Source organism: Dermacentor silvarum, chromosome 5 (genome assembly GCF_013339745.2).
Source record: "Dermacentor silvarum isolate Dsil-2018 chromosome 5, BIME_Dsil_1.4, whole genome shotgun sequence".
Taxonomy (NCBI): Eukaryota; Metazoa; Arthropoda; class Arachnida; order Ixodida; family Ixodidae; genus Dermacentor; species Dermacentor silvarum.
Window position 1 is genome coordinate 33,391,734 of NC_051158.1, and position 24,923 is coordinate 33,416,656.

General features: G+C 47.0%; 1 protein-coding gene across 3 annotated transcripts in view; it reads right to left on the bottom strand.

Annotated features, from left to right (window-relative positions):
- The window catches only part of LOC119453273 (transmembrane protein 94), a 55,542-nt gene extending 33,657 nt beyond the window's left edge, over nt 1-21,885 (bottom strand). For 2 of the 3 annotated variants that reach the window (XM_037715298.2, XM_049667679.1), the window contains exons 1-10: nt 21,714-21,885; nt 18,443-18,622; nt 16,922-17,144; nt 11,835-12,037; nt 9,771-9,892; nt 8,862-8,955; nt 6,978-7,076; nt 4,413-4,660; nt 2,817-3,054; nt 1,160-1,243 (exon numbers count right to left, since the gene is read on the bottom strand). In XM_037715298.2, coding sequence (XP_037571226.1) covers nt 1,160-1,243; nt 2,817-3,054; nt 4,413-4,660; nt 6,978-7,076; nt 8,862-8,955; nt 9,771-9,892; nt 11,835-12,037; nt 16,922-17,144; nt 18,443-18,622; nt 21,714-21,737 — 1,515 coding nt within the window. In that variant the 5' untranslated portion in view covers nt 21,738-21,885. The remainder of the gene's footprint in view (nt 1-1,159; nt 1,244-2,816; nt 3,055-4,412; nt 4,661-6,977; nt 7,077-8,861; nt 8,956-9,770; nt 9,893-11,834; nt 12,038-16,921; nt 17,145-18,442; nt 18,623-21,713) is intronic. The other variant, XM_049667680.1, reaches the window with a different exon arrangement.
- Nucleotides 21,886-24,923: the final 3,038 nt, after the last annotated feature.

Here is a 24,923-nt window from a genome sequence, read left to right on the forward strand (position 1 = left end):
GTTTTAATGCTGTACGCGGTCGGCCTGTGTGTGCAGTTGTAATGCAACTGTACACTCACGAGAGAAATCTATAGCGTTGAAATTCCTGACGCTCATTGCGGTTGTGTTTGGCATCAGGTGTGACGTCAATGCTTCATGTGACAATGACGGTGAAACAGGAATGAAAAAGCCTCTGTTGAATCTACAGAGCAAATAAGTACGCGATTAATAAATAAAAATGTTTTTTCAAACTGCAAGGAATTATCAGCATTGCCTAAGTTTCTACTACTTGGTAGAGGTACAGTTGGTAGTAGGCCATTGGTGTAGGTTACCGCAAGTTTGCGAAATAGGACAATTAAACTGGAAGAAACAGCACAGTAATTTCAAACCGTTATGAACCCGTGTGAACCGGTTCAAACTGGTTCAAATCGTTATATTTTTTTTGCTCCGTAGCTGAACCGGAACTGAACCCGAAAACTTTTCGGTTCGACACCCTGAATGAAAGCGGAAGAAAAGGGAACTTGCTGCCGGTGGGAGTCGAACCCACAACCTCCGTGCAATGCATGCGATGCTCTACCAGTTGAGCTACGGTGGTAGCTGCGCCACCCCATCCACTTACTTGGGTTATTGTGTATGTTCCCAAGATCTGACCCAGGGAGTGTTAGACATCGCCACACGCAACCATGGCGATGAATGTGTGAAATTATTTGAACTGCGGTGGTGTCAGCTACTCAGAAGTCAGGCCAGACTTGGCCCCAGGTGAGAGCCACCACTTCAGTGTCACATTTGTAGATTAAAATTAAAAGCTTTTGAGGCAAGTCTGTGGTGACACGCTATTCATCTGGAAAAGAGCGTAACTGATGCAAGCCCCGTACACAGTTTGGATCTCAGACATGTGCAGTGGCGACGATGTTATTTCTTTGGAGCCACAAAACATTTGGGGCTCCTATTTTAGAACTCTATTATTTCGGTACAAGCTTTGAGGACAAAACTTCATGCTCTCTGAAACCGCGAGTAACCCTTCCTCTTAGTAGAACTGCATAAATTATAACATCAAAAACAGTGACCATGACAACAACGATGACAACCGCAACAAGAGCAGCAGTTAACACAACAACGACGACAGCACAGCAGCAGCAACAACGCCGTGATGCTTGTTAAAAGGTGACTGTGCACCTACCCGGCTACGCAGTTCATTCTCCTTGGAGAAGTGAACAAACCGGATGCAGGCATCTTCGAGCTGCTCCACAAGCTTCACAAAGTCCTGCACCAAGACCACGAATTGAGTTTTTTAGAGCAACTAACAGTAGAATAATGCAAACATTAAGCACATATTGAGGAAACAAGGGCAGCTTCCAAATTGCAACAAAGTCTATCATTCAAAGCAACAAGCTTTTAATGATGGGATTGAGTGTAAACTATTAAATACGAACCAATGTCCTCTGGTAATATAAGCAGGGTGCTGACCAGGAGAGAGCTCTGCGAGTGTTCAGATAAGAAAGTTTTGTTCAATGACAGAACTACCTAATTGTTCAAGCCGAGAGGCGTTCATTCATTCTAAGCAAGTGCTGTTCTTTGACGCACATCTAATGTTGACTTTGCAACCTGTTCAGGAGCATGCTGGGTCATTGATGCAATTCACAATGCTGCTTGGCTAGCCTCTGCTCTCACCTAATGCAGCTGAACATGTAAAGATAGTCTTGAATGTCTAAAGCCATTACTTGCTGATACACTCAACCTAATGCTCTTTCTCAGCTTTGTTGAGTGAAGGGAAGCTTATTATTGACTCAAGTAACCAGCTGCTATTCAACCAGACTGCTCTGTGATAACTTTAAAGAGCAGTTGTTGGTTCAGAGATGCCTACTCACTTCAGTGCCTTCCAGTGAACATTGAAAGATTAAATTATCGCTTGGAAATTGTTAAACGACAACTTCATCAGCTGCCCTCAGCTTGGCAAAGTCGAGGAGCAGTGTCGCGTTGCGCTACATTTATGAATATGGTCACGAGGCTCCTGGAAAAATTGTGAGAAGCTGGCAGTTCTCTGGAAGAAAGAGGCAATTTTCCATGGTAAGGTGCAGGCCTCATACTGCTTGGTAATGACTGCATCATCTTGGTGACTGCAGCAGTGACCACACCAATGAAACAGAATGCACCGTCTTAAACACGAAAAAAAAAGCAAAATTTTTAATGTGACTGCAAGGCTCTTGGGAGATCATTCAACATTAGCAGTTCTATGATGAAAGAAGCGCTCTTCAATGGATCACTTGTGCGAGCAAACATATGCTTATCTGGCAGAGCTGGTGCTGCTTGGTGATGACCCCACCACTAATTAAACTGGCCACCACATTGCTGACCACACCAATGAAACACACTGTTCTTTAACAAAAACCATAATGTGATTGACACCACTACAATGGCAAGGAAGTTTCCTAAAACACATGCCCCCTCGAGAAATGTTCAAGACCTGCACGTGCGTTAGAGACCAGCAGCGGTACACTGACCTCACAGGCTTAGAAGAAAACAAATTGACATCCCAGTAAAATACTCAAAGCGTGGTAAAAATACTCATTTGACGCTATGTATACAGTTACTGGAGGAAGAACATTCCACTCCCTTATTGTTCGAGGAAAAATGAAAAGCAAAGAGTGCCAGCCATACAAAAAAAAAAAGATTCGTAAAATTTTAAGCTATGGCTCCTTCTCTACGAGATGTATGACAGTGGCCTAATATACGTTTCTTTCAGAATAACAAACATTTTGCCGCGGTCCCCTGAAGTTCATTGTACTGAGATTTCACTGCACCAAACACCAGAACAAATGGCGGGTGAATGAACTGACCGGGCAGGCCTGGTACTGCATGGTGACCATGCCGATGAACACCTGGTTCCTGAGCCGCTCCACGGTGGCCTCCAGGGCCTGCTCCCGGCCGGCCGCGTCCATCACCATCGTCTCCTCGTCGTGGCACACGGAGTCCGTGCTCAGGTGGTGGCTCTGCGTCTTGTCGGCCTCCGGACCAACGCTTAGGGTCAGCGCCGCTCCGCCCACCTTCTTGCCGGATGAGCGAAACAGGTGACTACTGCATGATGTGCGAGCACGAAATGCCACTGTAGTCTCTGAGCATTGGAACACAGTGGCAGAGTGACAGAGCAGGTGCACTGTAGTGTCCAGAAGAGTTGAGGAGCATGCAAGTTCGAGTACACTCTCATGGCTGTAACAGCGTGAATGGACCAGGGATGATCTGTTCTTCTTCTTGGGTGATCTCTTTAGAAGATGCTTTACCTTTCAAGAGATTTCGTATGTCTAGCGCTGGATGCACCGGCATCTATGAGACGCATCATTGATGATACAGTGCCAGGCATGCTGTAGCCCACAGACGCCGACATGTCCAGCACTACAGTCACACAGAATCTTGCGAAACTGAAGCTATCCCCGAAAGTGATCATCCAAGAATACTGCCTTAGGACACCGATGAGAAGGCGGCAACATGTGCAGTTTTCGAGTCATGAATCTGCAACTACCTTGCCCGGCCCTTTGTTTTTCTGAGCCTACATTTTAGTACTTCATTGCTTAGCAAATACAGCAGAACCTCATTCACACGTTTCTGAAAAAAAAAAAAGCGATATAAGAACATACTAACTGGGAAAATGTACGATCTGAAGCAACTAAAAATCTGACAGGCTCAACTTTAGTTGACATCTACGTAATGCGAAGGGTTGTGCAAACCGTTGTGGTACGAGATGCTGACGTGCGTCGAGCTGGTGAGGCTCCGGTAGCCTGAGACACGTTTTATTGTTTTCCTACTGCATAGTGTTTTAGGATGGTGACAGGAAACCGAAACGAAATCGCGCTGGTAGCTGACACCGGATGCCACCGGAGCGAAACGTGACACTCACATCGTGCTGCCTGCAGCAGGGAACTGTGGCGCGTTTGTGTTACTGCTGACTAAAAGCGTGCAGTACGCTTCCAACGGCGCTAGGCCCCGTGTGCTGTAAAACAGATAGGTGAAGATGCTTATCGCAATAAGGTTGCCACTGGTGATAGCAATTCCTCCAGCTCCGAACTCCTTTTTGGCAACAGTAGCAGATCACATTGCCATCTCTTTAAGAACAACTTCTTCGAAATGCACCTAACGTCGTCCTCGTCCACTACTATGTTGCCCGTTGCTGCCTCTGAAATACGTGCACAGATGGCACAACTGTATTGGTGCCATTTGTGTCGAGTAGGGACAACTAGGTTGTGGCTACGTCCTCTGTTCCTGGTCCAATCTAACAAATGACGCTTGCTGTCTCTCATCCAATGTTGATCAAAGACATTTAGACAAAAACTCCATGCTCAAAACCTAAACTCGGCAAGAAAAAAGGAAGATTTCAGGCAACATGAGTCTGTAAAGGGTTATGTGCTGTTGGAGTTAAACACAGAAAGCTCTGTGTGTACCTATCAGGTGGAAGCTGTAGGTAGCTGCCTTCGAGAGCCGGGTTGAGAAGCAGCGATGGCAGCAGTGGAGCGTAGGCGAATGCCAAGCAATAGGAGGTTAGGCTGGACCGCTGGTAGAAGTCCAGAATCCGCTTGCGGTCGGAGTCGCTCAGGGGACACAGGTCTCGGCCGTCCCAGTACTCGGAGCACATGTCCAGAACCAGGTCTGCGGTGCCTTGGGTGAACATCTGCAGCGTTCCTGACAGTGCCTGCAGGTTGCACGTTCAGACAGGATGAGGGACTATCACCAGTGGCAACAAAAGTCCGATTCACAGAAGGAAATGCCTTGTTACGTCGAAAACTGGTACAGAAGGACATGCTGGGAAAGTGGTTAAACTAAACAGTACAGTATAGACCACTTATAATGTAACCGCTTATAGTGCAGGACCGGATATAATACGGTCTTTTCAAACTCCCGTTAATTTTCCCATAGCACTCTATGTATATGCGTTTCGCTGATTGTGCAGTTGCGGGAGACGAAATACCGGTTATAATGCGGCTGCCTGGAAGTTCGGCAGTCAACCGAAACGGTGACCGCTTCTCTAAAGCCGCAGTATACTCCGACGTAACGCGCGCGTCGAGCTCTACGATGTCACAGTGGCGAACAACCGGCGTCTGTACTCCAACGATACGACGCAACCGGCGTGTCCGGCGCTGTCAGGTGCGCTTAAACGTTGTTGGCACGTGAATAGCTTCGTTCCTATTTTTTACCCGCCATGCCGAGCCGCGCCAGCCACGCATCCCAGCATTCTTCGTGCGGAGCGGGCAGAATGACGCAATGGCGGGGGTGTGCGAAAGCGCGTCCGCCGCCGTGGCTCTCCCCGGTGGGTAGGCTCGGCCGCCTGGGCCACCCGGAGTAGACCGCCACCCTCCGGTAGCCTTGCATGCGCGAGATTCAGCCACGATCACCGGCTCACCCTCGCACGCATTCACTCGCAACATGCAGCATACTGCGCGCAGTGACGATTTTATCGGCCTTGGACTTCATACGAAACCTCACGGCAATAGCGATGGCAGAAATGCGCCTGGAGTGTCCAGATAATTGCTATCGCAATAAAATCGTTGTTTTGGTTATAGTGTGGTACCGCTTAAAGTGCGGATATTCGCGACACCGGCGACTTACGTTATAAGCGGTCTACACTGTACTGTAAACTTCCGTTAATTCGATTATGATGGGACCGACAAAATCGATCAAATCATCCGGTGGGCCGAATTAAACAAGATGCATAAAAAAAACACGCTGCCAATTCACTTGGCAGTATTTTCCAGAGTCAAACACCCTCTGAATCAAATGTGCGGATACTTTCTAAGTGTACAAAGCAGTAAACTAACGTAGAAATTACATTGAAGCTCTTAAACAAGGTAGAAATCTAATATGCACTCGATTTCATTGCAAGAAAAATATACGTTTAGCACATTGGCGGCCGGTTCCCTAAAAGCAGCTTTGCCACACAATTTTTTTAAAGGTCAGCTTTGCTGCAGTACATTGGTGTCATGAGGTAATGCATACAAATGCCGTGAAGGCGGATTTGGTTTCGTATCCAATTGCCCCCCACGCAGCCAATTTTCGGCTCAAATTTCATGAAAAAAAAAAAAAAAGGATGCATGTTAGGATCGGGCAAATACCCTAATCTCACATTGTGATGTACGGTTATTGCTTGAAAATCTTTTAGGGGCTGGCCGAAAATAGGTGTTTTCGACGGGTCGTGACATGTTCAATGCATTCACTATCCCCTAAGCTCCGATGAGACAGACACTGCACCTATTGGCATCGCCACAGGGGTAAGGCACATGCTTTCTGGCTGGCCAAGATCGAATTACGCGGCGAAAGCCAATTTTAGGATTGAAATAATGAAAGTTTGGGTCCACAAAAATGCATGGGCACCGGCCGAGACCTGCGGTCGGGATTGAATTAAACAAAAAATTGAAATAACAGGGGTCGAATTAACGAAAGTCTACAGTACTGTGAGTGCTATCAGGTGCCTGACATTTTATTTCAGCATTGCCATATGTTGGGCGTGCCGGTAAACTGAAAGCATATTTAGCGCCAGCAAACAAGGACATTTAAAAGTGCAAGGCATAAAATGCAAGGCATTTTATTTCCTTTCTAAAATTTCTTTTAGGGGTCAACAGCAGTGATATGTACACATTTTCTTATTAGATAAGTAACTGACAAATTAAAGCAATAATCTTTTGAGACGTGCATGTACTGCAAAATAATGTCATATTACGGGCTGATAAAAAAGATTCCAACCAGTAAAGTACGGTTAAAGAAATGTTCTGGTATGCAAAAACAAGTTCATTGAGTAAGAGTTCCATATAGCAGTCTAATTAATTATATATAGTTTAATTTCTTGACATCACATTTTGCCCAAATCTTATTTCATGTCCTTGTATATAAACAGTTGATCGATGTTGGTGATGACTGCAAGTTCATTACACTCCGAAGCTGAAGGTGTACTTTAACGGTCCAGCACACCAGTTATAACACAGACCAGGCAAGCTTTTAGAATCTCAAGAGCTTACCTCTTTTACGACGGCACAGCACATGCTGGGAAAAGGCATCTTGAGGCGTGGAAAGTTGAGCGACCGGGCCAGCCTGCCTTTCTGGACCACTTCTGGTTGCTGCAGCAATGGAAACGGCAATGAGAAAGTGACAGGAATTTGTGACTCATGCGCACATCGTGCGAACGATCTGGTTGGAGGTAAGTTGTCATACTGAGCCATTCCCTTTTCTTTCTATAACGAGTGCGCACCACTGAAAGCTGTGACATCACAAATCTTTTGTAATGACGTTGCACCACGTTTGAAACCAGCTTCCTGCATCACACGAGGATAGAAGTGCCTCAGACCTAGTCCCTTTCAAGGCTTCTAGAAGTGGCTAGACTATCCCTTTCGGTCTCTACCAGGCTTAGTCACTCAGACTAGTCACTTCCAGTCACCAAGCAATGCTGCATTCACACAGTCAGCATCACTTACACAGCTGCAGTGCACTCAACAGTTCGTCATACTACGTGATCACAAGCTATGTTAAGCTGGTGGCCTGTGACATTATGTAATCCTCAAGACTCTTTAAAAGCCAAAGACCAGACTGGTTGCAGTAAATGAGGATACGATTAGTTATTCACAGTGGGCTGGAAAAAACAAACTTTCATACTACAACTACTACAGGTGAATAGCTACTCAACACATTAATAAAAAAAAAAAAGAAACGAAACTTTCATGTCACAACTTTTTTCAAGTATGCACATAAACCTACCAGACAATTAGCTTTGGCACCCTTTAGAAACATTAAAGCCCTAATGCAAAGCAAATAATAGTGTTTAGTGCAGCAAAGCAATGCACGGGCTGTGAGAAGCACCATAGTGGAGGGCTCCGGATTAATGTTGGCCACCTGGGGTGTGATTTAATGTGCTCCTGAATTTATGTCCGCGAATGTTTTTGCATTCTGCCATCATAGTAATGCGGACGCAAGAGATGGGAATCGAACCCGGGACCTTGTGTTCAGCAGCAAAACACAATGTCCTCTGCGTTTTTACGGTGGGTGCATCCCTTATTTTCCCACAAAGATTCACTTGACAACTATATACTGTCTTCCACATTCTTACTTTGTCCTGTTATTTTGTATTGTGTTGACTCCTAAATGTACCAGCTAGCCTGTATCAATGCTGCCGTTCTGTGTAGTGGTTCCCTTTAGAAACGTTTAGGGACTCATCACAGTGATGTAATGGCTATGGTGTTTTGCTGAGCACATGGTTAAGGTTCAGTTTCCAGCTGCGACAGCAGCATTTCTATGGGGGCAGAACGCAAAAGAATGCAAGAAATCCTGTGTACTTATATTTAGGAACAGTGAACTAGAATATACAAGTAGTGAACTACTGAGCCACGAGCATCATGTCTTCTTGTGCATGTGGCACGAAGTGGTGCTTGTTCAGCAGCATTGTCATTGCTGAATATTTAACGCGTCTAACCCTAGCTCTAACCACGACCGATCTGGAGCGCATGTCTGGCCAGACGCAAGATGCACGCTATGGACCGGCCATGCTCTATCGCACGACGCAATTCACCGTGATGCATCTTCAATAGTTGGTGACTAAAGCGTCACCACTACTGCCGACTCAAAACGCATCACGAGGAGAGGCACAGTTGCACCACTCAAAAAAAGGTTCTAGTAGTACACTCTAATTTAGGTGCACGTTAAAGAGCCACCGGTGGTCAAAATAATTCAAAGCCGTCCAATGCAGCATCTCTCATAGCCCCAGAGTTGACTTCTAGATCTAGGAGAGGTGAGTGAAGTGACATCAGATGATGCATGGCTCAGTAATAAATGACTCGGGAGATCTGCACAACGAAAACTGTGCATTATAAAACCACGAAGGAACATTAGAAAGGCCAGTTGGCCAGACTGACCACATGCCTGAAGAGTGCCACGTGTTGAAGGTGCTGGTATGCTTCAACAGCTCGCTCTGTGAAACCCATCTGGACCGCCAGATCGCAGAGGCACCTGGTGGCAAGACCAGAAACTATATTTTCAATGTGCCGCAGACAACTTGGTTTCTGTGAGGAACTACCTTACTCCGGAAATTTTCGCAAGTCCTTAACTTCAGCAAAGCCTATTAGGCCATAACTATGAAAGTCGGGGGGGGGGGGGGGGGGAGAGACATCTAGTTACACAAGTTCTGTTTTCATACAGTTGTCCTAGGTAGCGCTAAAACGACAAGGACACACATACGAACGCCAATATACATGGCCACACACGACATCGGCATAGCGCCGCATGTTGTCGATCTTGTGTCTGTCCTTGTCTTTTCAGTGCTTCTTAGTGTTTAGTTATGCCTTGTTTAGTAGGTTGCAGAACACTGGACTTCTGTTAAATGGGGGTTAATTTGGGTTTAATAAGAATTGGGGTACAAGAACAGGTGTGGCTACACGGCAATAGGTATGTAGAGTGTTCAGACAGGAGAGTCGCGGAGCCGGAGGGTCAGACGTAACTTCATATTTCGTCTGACGAAGTTCACAGAGGAGGAGGAGGAGGGTTGCACAGACAGAGGAAGTGGAGAATTCAGAAGGAGCCCTCGGCCAGCCCAGCCAGCGTGAAACATAGCCGCATGGGATGATAGCGCCATCTCACGATCCCTTTTCATAACACTTAGGATCCCAGTATGACAGACCAACTGGCCCGAATTGTTGCCTTTGTCTGTTTTAACACATCGCACCCAACCAGATGCATAACCAAACTAGGTGTCTGCAGCCAAGTAGAGTAGATCTCAACAAAACATAAGCAGCAATGATGGGGAACCAGCCTAATGACAGCCTCACCGCTTGTTGACAACAGGAACAGCCGACTCATTGTGGAGGCTCTCACAAGCGATGTGGTCACAGAAGCGGGCGTACTTCTCCTGGGTGGCCGGGTTGCAAGTGTTGAGCAGGATGCTCAGGCCCTAGAAAATGTTTAAAAAGTCACTGTGATGTCAGAAAGTCATGTACAATGATGCAAAACTGTGAAAATAGCATGGTCGACTTACAGCACTTCTTTCTAAATTAGCTTAATGCTTGTTAGATGTGGGCGAACAGTGACTTTTGAGGCTGCGAGTAGAATACGAATTGAATAATGTCAGAAAGAAATCGAGTCAAATATAGAGTACTTTTCTAATTTTTTTTGAACAAGCAACATTTTTTTTCGTCATTAATATAAAGAAATGTCGAAATCCTATTCTTGCAAGGTTAGTAAAGCTTCTGTCATTACACTGCACGTTATGAAGTATGGCTTACTAAAAAGCAAAAATGGAGTGCTAAGAACAAATATAGGCAGTTTGCCCTATTCTCAGGATTCTTCAGAGATCATACTTGGTCGTCGGTTATCAGAACGAAGTTCAACAAGGTGGACATATGAGCCCGTTGGTACCTGACTATGCATTTGAGGCTAAGCCAGGTATGGGCACTATTTAAAGCAGACAGATTTGATACATTATAAGCCACTGGGAGATATACCACTTTTTTGGAGAGGTGCAATACTTGCACCAGAACAACAAGAATTTCATTTAGGCAGTAAACCAGGGCATCTTCTTAGTTTTTTTTTTTTTTCATTTAGGACGCGGTCATGGATAGAACTTTTAAAACGGCAATCTAGGGCAGAATTCTTGAACGATCACTTTCATGAGACTTTGCGTGACTCCGCACTGGACGCCTCGACATCTATGGGCGACAGCATTCCTGGTGCTGGTCCTTAATGGTGCACTTGGCACTGCGAGAGAAATGGCGTCAGCCATGGAAATTGATGCATTCCGTACCGAGTCAAGCGTAATCTCACGAAAGTGTTCTTATCACTGAAAGTGATCGTTTGAGAATGCCATACCTGTTTTTACTACCCAGTTAAGGAGTTACATTAGTGCTTGCTTTCTTCTTTATTTTAAACATTAAAAATTTTTAGACAATCTTGTAAAGTAATTGAGGCTCAGTGTGGTCATGGGTGGAGCATGGCGGAAATCATTCTGCATGAGCACTGTGACAGCCATAAAAAGGTGGGGAATGCTTTGCGGGCCCGCCAGGTAAGACGTGGCATTTGACTGGCAATACCAACTTAGTTATTCAAAATTTCTTTGACTGGAAATGTTTGCAAGGAGAAGCCTCCCTTTAACACCAGACATGTTTCAAAGCTTTCTTAACCCTTCACAGTCACCAGTATTTACCCACTTTGTGGTCAGTCTGGTCAGGAACCATTTCGCGCATTTTGGGCAACATGCGCACAGTAACTGATTTATTGCTAAAAATTTGTTTCGTTCCTGAGACTTTTGCACAGTGTAATCTCCAGCCAGCATCATGTTGTGGGTGATCACCACTGGAAACGTTTTCTCTAGGGTCCTTATCATTGCTGTCTTCTTCAGTTCTCTCATCCGAGGATGTTTGCTGGTTGCCTGAAGGTGAAATACATCCCTCCTCGGCACTAAAATCGTCTTAAGGTTCTTTAACTCTTGCAAGTTCTTTCCACAAAACACACACGTGTGAAAACATTGACATCCTCTGGGTGCTTCGTGCCACAACAAGCATGTATCAATTACTTCAAATGTGCAACTAAAAAGTGCTGCCCTCTTGCTCAGATGTTGCTTAGTGCAATTATTATTAGTTGAAAAAATTCCTGAGAGATACCAGTGCATGCAAGCGCGCGTGCACGCCAAGCATTTCCTGACATCTGACTGGAACCGATATGTATACATGCTGGAAAGGGCCCAACACATGACTGCCATGGGTTAACATGTTTTTTTAAAACATTGTGTGCGAAAAATTTGCAAATCTGAAAGAAAGTTCAGCAATTTCAAGCACATTTCTTGGAATTAACTTGGGGGAGTGAAGGGTAAGCCCTCCGAGAGAAGACTGCCCACTCACAAGTGGCTTAAGGTTGTTGATGTAGTCCTTCCACTGGGGGTCATCGAACTGGACCCCGAAGGCCGACAGCATGCTATGAGTCAGGTCCAGCACCTCAACGTGGGTACCCGGATGGTACATGTGGTCCGGCGCGTCGTAGCCCGACAAGCCTCCTGACTCGTGCCTCAGTGGGCCGTTGTCAACGGTCAGTCCCTTGCCCCCTGCTGGTAATGGAATGCATGCGAAAATGACGACAAACCGACGCAATGTGACATACTTATCCTGAGCTCCTGAGACATTTACTGCTAACAGGCGGAAACAAGAGGCACTTTCACAAGTAGGTGTGTAACATGTAATGCCTCGGTACGCAACCTGGTTATTTGGTTTCTAGCCTGTGTACTAGGCAAATGACATAGTATTGTATGGTTTTAGTGGCTACAGTAGTAAAGTTCTTGGAAACTCGATGTATTCTATGATGCCGTGGTCCACAAACTTTTGTGGTTGACTGTACAAACCAGGGGAGTGAACAGCATCAAGAACGGTGAGAGAGAAAGAAAACAACGCCATGTCCTGTGATACTTGCTCACAAATATGTAGTGGCTCGACAGGTAAGCAAACGCACACAATGAATCCCAGGAGAGTTGTGCAACGCCCCACATTTTCTGTATGCTGAATTAAATACGTACTACATTAAGCTTTAAAGATGCAAGTAAGAAATAAATGATGATAGATGTAATTGGATATGTACGTTTTGGAAAATAACTGCTTTTGATTTAGCGCGAGAGATGCCATACAGCACTTTCGCAGGTACTACTTGCACGAGGAGAGCATGACATGCTGACTAAACCTTTAGCCCAAGAGACACTCAATACATAGCCTGCACAGGCTTTCTGAAACACAAAGAAATAAAAGAGGATCCCCTGACTCCAGAGACCCTTTGATTCCCTAGACTAAAATACTACTGTGAATAGCAGCCATGGTCACTCAACTTTTTGAAATGTTTAGAAATACCTTGTAATCCTGAGAACTCTCTGCATTCTAATAAAAATACAGGGTGTTTCAGCGAACACTTTCAAAAATTCTTAAAGGTTGCCTGTGGCAGATAACACAATTCTAGTTAATGAACTGGTCTGCTCGAAGAGGCGGACATTACTTGCGCAAGAAATTGAAATGCATAATCGAATAATTAACAAAAATTCAATAATGAAGTTTTTAACTAATTACCTGATGGCCCATATTGCAATTTACAATTTGTAGCCATGGAGTTCGCAAGGCAGATCCACTTGGAACAAATTCTCGGGATGACACCAGTTTCGAGATATGAATTCCCGAACTTTGAGGAGAAATGCATTGGCGTTCCAGCTAGTTTCTTACCAAAATGTCGCTTTATACATCGAAGCACAAAATTAACTGGAACGCCAACGCATTTCTTCTCAAAGTTAGGGAATTATTATCTCGAAACTGGTGTCATCCTGAGAATTAATTCCAAGTGGATCCGCCTTGCGAACTCCACGGCTACAAATTGTAAATTGCAATATGGCCCATCAGATAATTAGTTAAAAACTAAATTAGTGAATTTTTGTTATTTAGTCAATTATGCATTGCAATGTTTTGTGTAAGTAATGTCTGCCTCTTCGAGTAGACCAGCTCATTAACTAGAATTGGGCTATCTGCCACAGGCAACCTTAAATAAATTTTGAAAGTGTTCGCTGAAACACCCTGTATATTTCACACCATTCCTCAAGCTATAATCATCTTTTATCTAGTGTGCTTTCTATTTTAATGCGAAAGAATTATATGTCCCATGAAGCAGAAAAGCTGGCATTATCCACAACGAGTGGCAGGAAAAATCATAAGCTTAGAAATGGTTTTAGGCGCAAAAAATAAGACACGGACAACAGAATAAAGGACACGGACTGGCGCACCAGTCCGTGTCCTTTATTTTGTTGTCCGTGTCTTACTTTTTGCGCCTAAAACAATTTATAGCCATGCACCAACTAGTCCGACAGCAGACGTTACAAAGCTATCATAAGCATCTTGTATATTTGTATCTGAAAAGTTAGAACAAGTTAGAGTAAGGTGACTTAAGCGAACTAAGGTGAAGTGAAGTGAATGAAGGTGAATTAAAGTGGATTAAGATTAGGGGTGTGCAAATGGTGATTTTTGAGACCGAATCGAATACAAATCAAATAGTGCCAAAAACGAATCGAATCGACTATTGAATACTTTTCGAACAGCTTTCAAATAATTAACAGCTGTTATCACAATTTATACAGAACGATGTTCACATCTCAGTATTCTTAACTTAAAAGCCGGCAAGTTTCTGTCATTGCATAGTACGTCATGAAGAGTTGTTTACTAAAAACACAAATGAAACATTAGAACCCAACGAGTAAATTCTTCGCATGCACAGGGCTCTTCAGAGAGTGCGAATGATCGCTGTACAGCCTGTAAAGTATGGCTACCTAAGCGATGTAACCTGCTTTACTGCGCAAGTTCTCATGTTTTATGTCTATACCATGGGTTCTCAAAGTGGGTTCGGTGGAACCCTGGGGTTCTGCAGGCCCCTGCTCGGGGTTCCACGAGCCACTGATAAATTTTCCATCATCTCGCGCTCGCCAAGTGGCTAAAACGACGAGCACGAGGTGCGCTCGATCCACACAACCTCCATTACCCATGCCCGAGTGTCAAAAAGCACATCACAGTGCATAACGGCAACGCGTGAACTGCACAATAAATCCGCAACCAGCTTGTAGCCACCCAACCACCGAAAACGGGCAGCCATGGGCAGTGCGCCTAAGCTTTGGCACTGGAATCTCCGAGGCCGTAACTTAGCACCATGCGCATTTCTCCCGTTTGTAGACAGGGTAGGTGCTGATAGCGTGCGCACGGCCGTATACGTCGGCAGAATAAAAAAATACGCAAATGCACGCTGCAATAGAGCAAAAACAGCACCGGCGTCCAAAAACGAAGCGGCGCAGTCCGCATTGCTATGGTCCTCAGCGACAATCGTACGCGATACGTGACTGGCAGCAACGCCGAAACGCCTCATGTCTAATTGTGCCCCCAAAGCCTTTATTCTTGCGTTAATCGTCGCGCATAACACCGCGTTGGCGGCTAGCCGCCTGCCTTCATAAGTGCGTACTCGCCATCTATGGTCGCGTCGATAGCCACTACAGTTTCGTCCACAGTGGTAGCAGCAAACAGTAGTTTCGTTTTGACTCGGTGCGCGCATCGGCTGCGTGCGTAGTCGCCATCCATGATCGCTTCGATAGCGACCGTAGTTTCATGCGAACTTGTTGGAGCAAACGGTAGTTTCGTTTTGACTTGGTGTGCGCGTTGGCCGCCTGCCTACTGAACCACAAGGTCGCCGTCTATGATCGCGTCGATAACGGCTGTGGTTTCGTCCGCAGCGGTTGCGGCAAGCAGTAGTTTCACTGTGACTCGGTGCAAAGCTGTCGAAGATGAAGAGCACCGGCTACATCGCGATGGGCGGACAATTTGTTGGCGACCAGCTCACTAGCGAAAAAATAATCGGGATGTGCACGGCAGTGAAAAGCGTGTCTCAGATGAAGACCCGCGCCGCGGCCGCGCTGCGAAGGATGTTGGGAGGCCTTCGCCGCTGCTAGCTCTAATCAGTCATGAGATGAAGAGCACCGGCTACATCGCGATGGGCGGACAATTTGTTGGCGACCAGCTCACTAGTGAAAAAATAATCGGGATGTGCGCGGCAGTGAAAAGCGTGTCTCAGATGAAGACCCGCGCCGCGGCCGCGCTGCAAAGGATGTTGGGAGGCCTTCGCCGCTGCTAGCTCTAATCAGTCATGAGATGAGAATTTCAGCTTCCGTGCTGCTCTTGTGCCAAATAGAAGCAAGACTTGCTGATTCATTCAGCAAATAAAAGCATGTTGATGTAGTAAGCATTCATTTGTCTTGATACCCAGTATAATTTGACATTCGGTTAAGGACATTTTAATTCGGTTGATTCGGGGGGGGGGGGGGGGGGGTTTCCTTGGAGCTTCATGAAGCTTAGCAGGGTTCCCTGGCATGAACATGCATGAGAACCCCTGGTCTATACTATTACCGCGGGAGTGAAAGTTTACTGTAATTTTGCTCCAATTTTATGCTTATTTGGGTGCAGTTGATGTTTTGAAATATTAGAAACGTATTTGCAAAATATTTGCATTTATGAATAGTGACAATACCATTTGTTACTCAAAAGTTTTGAATATTCGTATGCCCCTAATTAAGATGCATTAAAGTGGATTAAGGTGACTTAACGTGGATTAAGGTAGATTAAGGTGGATTAGGGTAGATTAAGATGGAATAATGTGGATTAAGGCGGCTTTCAGATTAAAACCACTTAGCATACTTAAGTGACTGTCAATCTTTTTTTTTTAACATTGCCACTCACTACTTTCTATTCGAAAATGCTATGCAACCTGATATGCACATGTCATTTGTGGCCTAAATGTACTGGGAGCTTAGCATTGAAAAAAAGAAAACACATGCAAGACAGATGACAATTATTGCTTGGGGGGCCAAGATAAGCACCAAAAGGGTGCAAATTTTTCTTGGAGTGTGGCGCTCCCAGGAAACACAGAATGAACTCTAGTGCCTCCTAAACAACACTGGAAAACTCCCCAAAAACGCAAAAACACACCTCAAACAATCGTTTACGCGACACCTCCTTCACTCAACAAGTAGCACCTCAAGCCTACATTATATCTTAAAATGTAATCCTTCGCCATAGCCAAGCAGGAGGTCTCTTTGCACAATCCCACACACACTTTTCACTTTGCACAAGTATGCTGTCAGGATTGACGGGCCTACACTTCGGCTAGCACTCTTCATTACCGAGCTTCACGCATCGCTCGGTGGCCCTCTGTGTCCACCACCACATAACACACACTGCCCCCTGCCAGTCCCAGTGCCACCACCTCGTGCCCCGTCTGGCAACTACAGTGCCCCGTGCAACACTTGCACCATCTCTTGGTGCTCCGCCTAGCTACTTGCATGGATCAAACCTGCCCTCCCACACGGTGACAAAACGTTACAGTTGCTGAATCACCCCATCAGGTGTGTCACAAATTTTCAAAGCCGGCTCACCCTCAAGCATCGAGTCACCGGCTCCAGGTGTAGTTGGTCCGTCCTCCGTTACAATGTCGGAACTAGCATCGAAGTGGCCCGAGTTACGGACGTTGCCCGAGCCACCAAAGTTGGATGTGTGACTGTTGCTACCTCGTGACCGTGGCGGCTTGAGGAAGAACACTTTTTCTGGCGTTGGGTTCGGCCACGACAGAATCCCCTTTTTGTCGACGCAGCACAGAGTCTGAAAAATGGTTGGCAGGAATCACTTGAGAAAGGTTTCAACTTCCACACGGCAAGACTTTATTGCGATACCAATTATACAGATGCTCTAACCGTCGCCACCACCTTGCTGTCACGTGTGGATGCGCGCGCACGGTCTGCGTCTGGAGGTTGCCAGAGACGTGCAGTGCATTTGGCTGCAAATGCAACGAAGCCAAGTGGGCGCATCGTCACGCTCCGCTCAATAGGCCCTACTGGAGCCAGGGGCTGTGTCCGGACTTCCGTTGTTGGCATGAGCGCTGTGCGCACACGTTATCAGCATTCCTGCTGAGCAGTTGCCGCACCGTAGTGCATACACTGGTCAGAGCAAGACCGACAGTAGGCATCAAGCTAAATCTATCTATAATCCTTTCCTTTGGGTGCTAAGAAAGGCTGGTGGCTTTTCTGGTGGTCTAATCTCCTGCACCACTGAGGTGCAATGCCTGTGACGCTACTGACAGTTCTCCGAGACGCCTTCAGCGCAATGCTGAACTTTGCTACCTTTTTTAAGGCGTCGCCTTCGGACGAAACTGCCAATTGATTTTTTTTTAGAAGCACATGGAGCACCTGAGCAACGTGACAAAGAAGGAAGCTCCTCTTTCAAGTGCCCTCGTCGAACATGTTAAAATGGCCAATCGCAAGATCAACAGGGACCGGGCTTCCGTTGTCACAAAGAAGAGGAACTAGGTGTGACGGCAAATATGGATAACAGAAAAGAAAATGGCTGAATCTAAATGATGGTAATCCCCCACCTGCTTATGCAAAGATGCCTAACAACACTGCTAAAGTGAACATGGCATGATATACTGTGTAACATGCACCGAGACTACTGTTTATTTCATTCTGTTTCTCTTCGGCAAGTCCTACTTGTCATATTTATTTGAATGTAAGGTGAGGCTTTTTTTCCGAGAATCCTTACTCTAGAACATTGCACTGTCTCTCACCGATTATGGCTTCTAGACCTTCTGCAGAATTAAACAATAAACATCAGTCGACAGTCAGTGCTCTACCTTGTCTGTTCGGGTGCCCCGTCTTCGCACTGAAGATAGCCCCACGTTTCAAGCCAATTTGTTTAACAAATAAGGCTCCCTGATGGAAGCTGAAACGGCTTTATTATTTTTTTTAGCCTTTAACCACACCTCTTCGGATGGCGTTCAGTTTTATTTCCTGGAAATACGAGTTTGCGAGTGCTCAAATTTTTTAAGTAAATGAAAACAACGAACGGGTGCTCTCACAAGGAAACTGAAAGTGGACAGGACCGTGTTACGCAAGAAGGCTCACCGTGACACTGCCCAGGACATGCAGGAGGCTGGAGGTCCTCCACAGATGCGGCGCCTTGCCGCGCAACAGCGACAAGAACAGCGGCCGGACATGGCCCCATGACAGATCCAAGCTGTCGGGGTGCGTCGACTCCACCTCGTCCGCTTCTTCGAAGAGGTCGTCGTGGGCCTGCTGGATGGCCTGTAAGGTGAGCAGTGTGACTGGCGTTTATTCGACAACCTGAGCAACCCAAGCAACCTGTTTGGCAGCCTGCACCTTCGTTTCGCCTTTCAATGCAGTGATAGGGAAGTTTTCAGATTACGATAGCACTTGTTGACTGAATGCATTGTTTAGTGAGTCAGTGAGTGAGTGATTGAGTCTGAGTGACCGAGTCAGTTGGTCAGTCTGTTTGACACGTTGATTAAACTGAATGACTGATTCGTTCACTTTCTTAAGTTTCCACTGTGGTAACTGAGTGAGTGTGTGTGAGCACCGAGCTTTGATTGTGAAACTTGACAAAGAGAATTTCAGAATTATTTTCGCAGCTACAATTCAACCCTAATATAACGGAGTAGGTAAAATTGGCATTTACATTGTAGTATTGAAATATTGCTACACTAAAATTTAACCACGAATGCAAAGAAGTACAGTCACTGGCCAATTTTTCTTGCATGGAAGGAGCCACAAAGAAAGCCTGAATAATCAGGAAGACTGTAAAGACTAAATTTAGATGAAAAAATATCAATTTAAAAAAATTTGATAGTCTCTTCACAGTGGCCATATGGCAATGAGATGGATGGATGGATTAGTGCCTTTAGGGCGCGCGCTAGCACGCAGCGGGCCGCTCCCACGTCGGGACAGAGAGGCCGAGCCTCTCCGCCGCGTCACGGGCCCGTTGGACAGCCCATAACTGTTCTTCGAGGTTGGGGCTGCGTAGAACCGCATCCCAACGTGAAGAAGTGTTGCTTTTATCGCCGCGTAACGCAGGACACCGCCAGAGCATGTGAGGTAAGCTCGCTAAGTCATTGCATAGTGCACATGCATTTGTTGTCTGAATTTCGGGGTACATTTTGTGAAGAAGTAGGGGGTTTGGGTATACCCCCGTCTGTAGAAGCCTTAGTGTTAAAGCCTGAGGTCTATTGAGTTTACAATGTGGGAGGGGGTAGATCCTACGAGCCAAGTAAAAGTGCTTAGATAGTTCGTTGTACGAGGAAGGAGAGTCCCGATGGTCAGTATCCCCAACGTCACACTGCCCGGTACTCGTAGCTAAACTGTTGATAATCCCTCGCGCAGCATTGTGTGCCGACTCATTGAGGTTGGGTGGGGCACCCTTGATCTGTCCCATGTGGGCTGGAAACCAAATCACTGTGTGTGGCTTGATCTGCTTGCTTCCTAGTATCCCTAGGGCTCGCTCGGATATGGTTCCTTTGGCAAATGCCCGAACGGCTGATCTCGAGTCACTGTAGATTGATGTCCTCTTGTCGTCCAATAAGGCCATCGCTATTGCAGCCTGCTCTGCGGTCTCAGAGGACGTCCGAATCGAGATTGCGTTCATTACTTTATTTTCATGGTCTACGCTAACCGCAATGGCATGGCCAATGAGAAAGCCCCCAAAAAATATCATCATAAAAAGAAAAAAATGTCGCAGTTTTGCCCAAAAGGTGAAGCATCAATTGCGATAGCAAATTAGTAGAGAGCTATTCGGAGTAGGGATAGTAGTTTTATCGGCTGCATAAGCTTGAACACATTCACTTACTGACTGAATTAACAAGCGTGGTGTAAGCGCGCACAAGCAAACATGAATAGATCACACTCGATGACTGCAGACAACCACTCTCAAAACGCTGGCAGCAAGTGCAGCCGCCACAGCGAGCGAAGGTTTGTGCGGTCTATCGCTTCACCGGAAACTGAGCGGCCGAATGCACAGTGCATACAAAGGTCAGAGCCGTGTGGAGATTGCTTGCAAGATACGGCGCGTGCGACAACACTGGCAGCCCGTACCGGCGCAAACATATAATCAAGAACCAAGCGCAAAGCGCAAAGTACATGAATGCATTTGTTGGCAGAGTAGAAGCCCCCCCCCCCCCCCCCTCCCTCCTGCACTGTCTTCCCACTTTGCTCCTTTTGCATGGGAGATTGCGTCGCCAGTTCCCCTTGCCCCCGGTTGCAAGATACGCATTTGGTGCTGCAGCAAAGCGTCGCCCCCATCTCTCCCTCCCATACCACCACGGCGTTTCGCGCCACAGAAGTCGCATTTGCTTCTGCCGTGCGTTCGCTCTCCGTGATAGCACGCGTCCCACGCACGCATTCACTCGCACATACCGCGAGCGGCGACGATTTTATCGCCCTTCAACTTTATACAGAACCTCACGGCGACTGCGACGCCAATGGCAAAAATCTGCTTGCAGTGTCCATATAATTGCTATCGCAATAAAACAGATCCAACGCACTGTGGTGATCGGTGTAAGCGAAACTTTCGTGTCTACTCCGCCGCTGTGGCATGACAACATTACCTTCATTGTCGCTTACAGAGGCACGACATCAAAAATTATGTTTACCTCATCAAATAGTGCTCCACACAGTCCGACCAATCTAGCATCAAAACCCATCGGACACCAGAAAGGAAGTTCTTTAAAGTTACGTGAAAGCGAGGTGACGGGCGACAACCTGAATGTTGCCAACTTTATTCATGGTGTCATGTTTGCTGTTATGCGACATCCTGCTCGTATGCCCGAAAAATCGAGGAAGATCAGAATATCAAGAATGCAGAATGCAAGAATTCAGAATGCAGAATATCAAACACACTATGAATTGTACGAAGGAAGATGTCGTTCTTCATAGGCAGCCATAAAGTCCTAGTCTGAGAGTGATGACGATGGACATTAGGTGAATAAATTTCCATTCAGTGAAGGTGAAGTTCGCTGGTTTAGTCTTCTCCTTATTGCCATATCTGGAGGCATGCTACGTTTTTCTTGCTAAAAAAAAAAAAAAAAAAATCAGGTGCGCATTCGCTTTCTACTTTGGTTAGGAGCTCTAACATCATTTCTACGTTGGTTTTCTACTTTGAACCCATATAAAATGGGTGCACATTCGATTCGGGGACGTGTTAGAATTGGCGCGCAAATATTGCCAAGTGAATCAGCGGTGTGTTTCGGCATTTTTTCTGCCTCTTGTTTAATTTGATCCACCGGATAATTCAACCAGTTTCATTGGTCCCGTCAGGGTCAAATTAACGGAAGTCGACTGCGCTTAGCTTCCGGCTATTCTTTGTGACAGAGGTGGCAGGACTGACCGTGTGCTCCTGTGTGGCCACCATGAGGTGGAGCCTGGCCGTGCCGAGCGCATGCAGACCTAACCAGAGTGCGGGCAGCTGACAGCGGCAGCAGGGGCAAGATGGCCAGGGCGGGCTGCAGCACCAACTCCTTCACGCTGCCCGCTCGGTCCCCCAGGTAACGCCAGTGGGCCAGCTTCAGCACAGTCGTCAGGACCTGACACGAAAGGAAAAGTCGTGAGCATCCGAAGGTGTAGCAGAAAGCTACAACAGAAACCCACAAGGAAAGCTTTGCAGTTTTACAGTAAAACCTCGTTAACTCAGGAAATCGGATAATTCGGACTTGTCCTCTGGTCCCGGCAGGCATATGCATTATTTAGTGCAATCAAACTCTCGCTGATTCGGACACGTTTGGCAGTGTGTCGATTAATTCGGACAACTCTCGGAGCTCGGTGAGCGACGCAAAAGAGCCACTTATAACATAACCGCTTATAGTGCAGGACCGGATATAGTGCGGTCTTTTCAGACTCCCGTTAATTTTCCCATAGCACTCCATGTACAGTGGAATCTCAATGATACGATCACGGCTAATGCGAATTTCCGGATGATACAAATTTTTCCATGGTCCCGGCCGAGCCCCATTACTTTGCAACGTGCTAGAGAACGGTTGTTACGAATCAATTTTCGACCCGTGTCGGTTATACGAATAAACGCCGCCCCACCGAAGGCCGTGAAAGAGAACAGTGTGCAGTCACGCGCTTTCTCCCTTTCTGTTTTGGTGCGGACACGCGGACGCGGCGCCGGACAGCGCGGAGGCCGCGACTGGGCACGAAGAGTTTGAAGTGGTGGCGCTTTTGTTGCTTTTGTGCTTTTCCTCCTTTTCCTCATGCCATCGGCCGGACGGAGTGGCTGCTGTGCTTTGGGCCGCGTTCTTTGTGTTTGCGCCATTTTGCCTAGTTGCAGCGAGCTATGTCTACCGAGATACGATCTCGGCTGTTTCGCACGGCCGTACGCCGAGGAGCGGGAGCCTCCGTTGGTGCGTCTTCCGTCGACTGCGTTATCGGTGCCGATGGCACAGGGCGATTGTCTGTTTCGCTGCCGGAGTGACATGGTGCAAGATAGCACGGCACATTCAGTCGGGTGCTTCTCCGCTTCTCCCGCTAATCGCTGTATTTTTCTTGCCGTAGGAGGCTTGCACTTCCGCTTCCGTATTCCGAAGGTGTGCTTCGTCCAAAATTTCTTCTCCAACGAGCGACGATCCATCACTAACCTGGGAGCTCTCAGTAATCCGAATTCTGCGTGTCAAGTGAAGACGCCGGCGTGGCTTACGAAGCAGACAACTGCGGTTGCCATCTTGCTGCTGTCACAGCAGCAACCAATGGAGAGACGCCTTTCAGCACGGCAGCCAATCGGAGGCCCGCTTTCACCGGAGGGCCCGTGTGACTACCTATCGCAGACCCGCGCTTCTTTTGCGTTTGTGCATTTGTTACAAGATGGCAACTACGGACGAATTGAGAAGCGGAACAACAAAACTTTGAGCTTTCGAATGATACCAAGATGGCGGCGCTCGGTGGCGGGAAATACGAGATATGACTCCGTGAACTGCGGTGATTTTGCGCGATTTAAAGCTGTTTTCTCACCCTGCGCACTGAAGAATTAATCTTTTTCGAGCACTTTTAGTGCGTTTTCAGCCAAACCATTTTGATACAGCATAGATTAGGCGTTGCAGATACCGAAACGCGTGGTTTTCAAAAATAGATTTTTCTAGCGATTTTCGCGATCTGATCCCCACGTCCCCCCTTAATTTGGCTAGTTTTAATTGGGTTTCGATGATACGAATTTTGGCTAATACGAATATTTTTCGTGACCCCGTGAGATTCGTATCATCGAGATTCCACTGTATACACGTATCGCTTATAGTGCAGTTGCGGGAAACGAAATACCAGTTACAGTGCGGCTGCCTGGGAGTACGGAAGTCAACGGAGACGGCGAAAGCTCCCCTCAAACGGGCGCCCCAAGGAGTGCTCGAGGAAGAAAGAGAGACGAAGTATAGGAGAAGCGCACGTGGTGCGAACGAACAGCCAGTGACATTGAAACCAGAATCTTGAGTGTGAGTCGTGAAATATGACGGCGCGCATAGCGAGCGAGGGCCACGAAACTGCCAAGGCCGGCCAACGCGCGCTTCACGATAACGGCAGTAAACGAAACTTCAGGGAGTGGGCGGCGCCGGCACTGCACGGAGAAGGGCGCACGCGGAGACCGTGGAATGTGAGGGAGGAGCGCGACAGGGAAGCTTATTTCGCCTCGGCAACTCCGCCGCTTCGGTGGCCCCCCTCGCCCTCCCTCGTAGCTCCCTCACTTTCGACTGTCACCGTGCGCGCCCGCTGGCCGGCCCGGCGCCAGCTTCCCGAAGTTTCGTTTTCTGCCGTTATAGGGAAGCGGGCGTTTGCCGGCGTGGGCAGTTTCGTTGGGCGGCCTGGGACAGCGCCGCTGCTTCCCGCTTCGCCGTAGCCGCAGCGTGCAAGGTCAACACGTGACTAGAAAGTAGAGAAAGCATAAAGGAGAAAGAAGGGTTCACTGCCATTTTCTACGCTTGGCTACGGTAGGCTACGGTAGCGTGGCTGAGACGTCAGCACGTACACGCATGTTCCGGCGCAACGCAGAATCGGCGACCTTGCCATTTGAGAGAGGGTGAAATTTCCGCCGCATTTTTTTCTTTTTTTTGTTTTGTTCGTGCGCGACATTGAGGGGTCTCTCCTAAGCTTTTACTCTATGGCGGTGCCAGAGCAATGCCCGTCGGAGGCGCCGCCACGTGATTTGGTTCTAATTAACGAGATTCAACTTAGATTGAATGCAAATGTTCTAGCCGCATTCCTCGACTGTCGCATACGCGTGGCGGCTCGGTGCACATGTTTTGCATATGTGTGGGCCTTGAAAATTGTTGCTTTGGTTATAGTGCGGTACCACTTATAGTGCGGATATTCGCGACTCCAGCGACTTACGCTATAAGCGGTCTACACTGTAGAACGGCGCTAGGGTCCAACCGAAACGAAGTGGCGGAGTCTGCATCGCCATAGTCACCAGCGGAAATCGTACGTGAATGACAGCAATGCCGGATCACTGCGTCCCTATTTGTGCTTTTAAAACCTTTATTTTTGCGTTTACTGCCGCGCATAACACCGCGTCGACCATGTGTGTTCATAACTGCGTAGTTGCCAACCATGATCACGT